A 1315-nucleotide genomic window follows, 5' to 3' on the forward strand; every position below is an offset into this window, starting at 1 on the left:
TTTTTACAATTTTTAATAATATTTATATTGTAGCAAAGTAGAATGTACAAACTTTCATTTTTCCTCTCATTTTCCTTGCAGAATGTGAAAACATTTGCATCTTCTGATAGTCTAGCCAAGGTCCAAGAAGTAGCAAGCTGGCTTTTGGAAATGAATCAGGAACTGCTCTCTGTGGGCAGCAAACGACGACGAACTGGCAGCTCTCAGAGAGGTAACCCTTCTTCAAGCCAGGTAGATGAGGAACAGATGAATCGTGTGGTAGAAGAGGAACAGCAGCAGCAGCAGCAGCAACAACTAAGACCACAAGAAGAGGAGCAAACAGCAAGGAATGGTGTAGTTATTGGGGCAGAGCCTAGACCCGGAGACCAAAATGATTCTCAGCAAAGACAATTGGAAGAAAACAACAATCAGTTCATTTCCGTAGATGAAGACTCCTCAGGAAACCACGAAGAACAAGAGGAAGATGAAGAACATGGTGGTGAACAAGATGAGGAGGAGGAAGAGGAAGAGGAAATGGACCAGGAGAGTGATGATTTTGATCAATCTGATGATAGCAGTAGAGAGGATGAACATACTCATAGTAACAGTATCACAAACTCCAGTAGTAACATGGACCTGCCCATTCACCAACTCTCCTCTCCAGTTTATACAAAGACAACAAAAGTAAGTAATTTTTTTGTGACTTGACTTATTAACCTAATGATTTTACTTGTAATAAAATTTTTCTCATAGTTCTTTCATTACTGAAAATTAATCTTCAGATTTATAATAAACAACTAATTTTTGTTTTACAGGTAGTACTAGAAATTTTTAAATGTAGATACACTAATAATGGGACAAACAATAAATGGAGGGCAGGTATTTGATCCTGTTACCATGAAGAAAATAATATTAAATTTTCTCCTAAATGCAGTTCCCAGTATGCTTTAATGAGGAATCTTTTTTCATTTCTATAATACAATCTTTGAGGTGGGCTGTATATTCATAGATGTTATTCCAAGGTGTAAATTTGCTTACTACTTGTTGTTCTTATAGCTCCAGTGGGTTTTCAGAGACACTAAATAGCATGGGAGGAGTTTGGCCATCTTTCTGCCACAAAGCAGCTGGCAGATTTGGACGCCATGCTTTTCGATTAGCAGTGTAGCTTCTTACCACAGCTCCAAAAATGATATAAAAATGTCCTTTATTTAATAGTCATTTTCTTTAGAATTTAATTAAACAAGATGTAATTACAGTCAGAATATTAACACTTAGTTATCTGAGATGAAAATCCAAGTTGATTTTTTTTTTCAGGTAACATCCTTCTTTTTTTTTT

The 1315-nt window shown here is 36.0% G+C and overlaps 1 protein-coding gene across 3 annotated transcripts in view; it reads left to right on the forward strand.

Annotated features, from left to right (window-relative positions):
- Positions 1-1315, forward strand: part of FBXW7 (F-box and WD repeat domain containing 7, E3 ubiquitin protein ligase) — a 253699-nt gene that overhangs the window by 117323 nt on the left and 135061 nt on the right. For all 3 annotated transcript variants that reach the window (XM_006884471.1, XM_006884470.1, XM_006884472.1), the window contains one exon: positions 82-663. In XM_006884471.1, the coding sequence (XP_006884533.1) occupies positions 151-663 (513 nt within the window). In that variant the 5' untranslated portion in view covers positions 82-150. The remainder of the gene's footprint in view (positions 1-81; positions 664-1315) is intronic.

Source organism: Elephantulus edwardii, unplaced genomic scaffold, assembly GCF_000299155.1.
Source record: "Elephantulus edwardii isolate Elephantulus edwardi_28Jun2011 unplaced genomic scaffold, EleEdw1.0 scaffold00034, whole genome shotgun sequence".
In the NCBI taxonomy this organism is placed as follows: domain Eukaryota; kingdom Metazoa; phylum Chordata; class Mammalia; order Macroscelidea; family Macroscelididae; genus Elephantulus; species Elephantulus edwardii.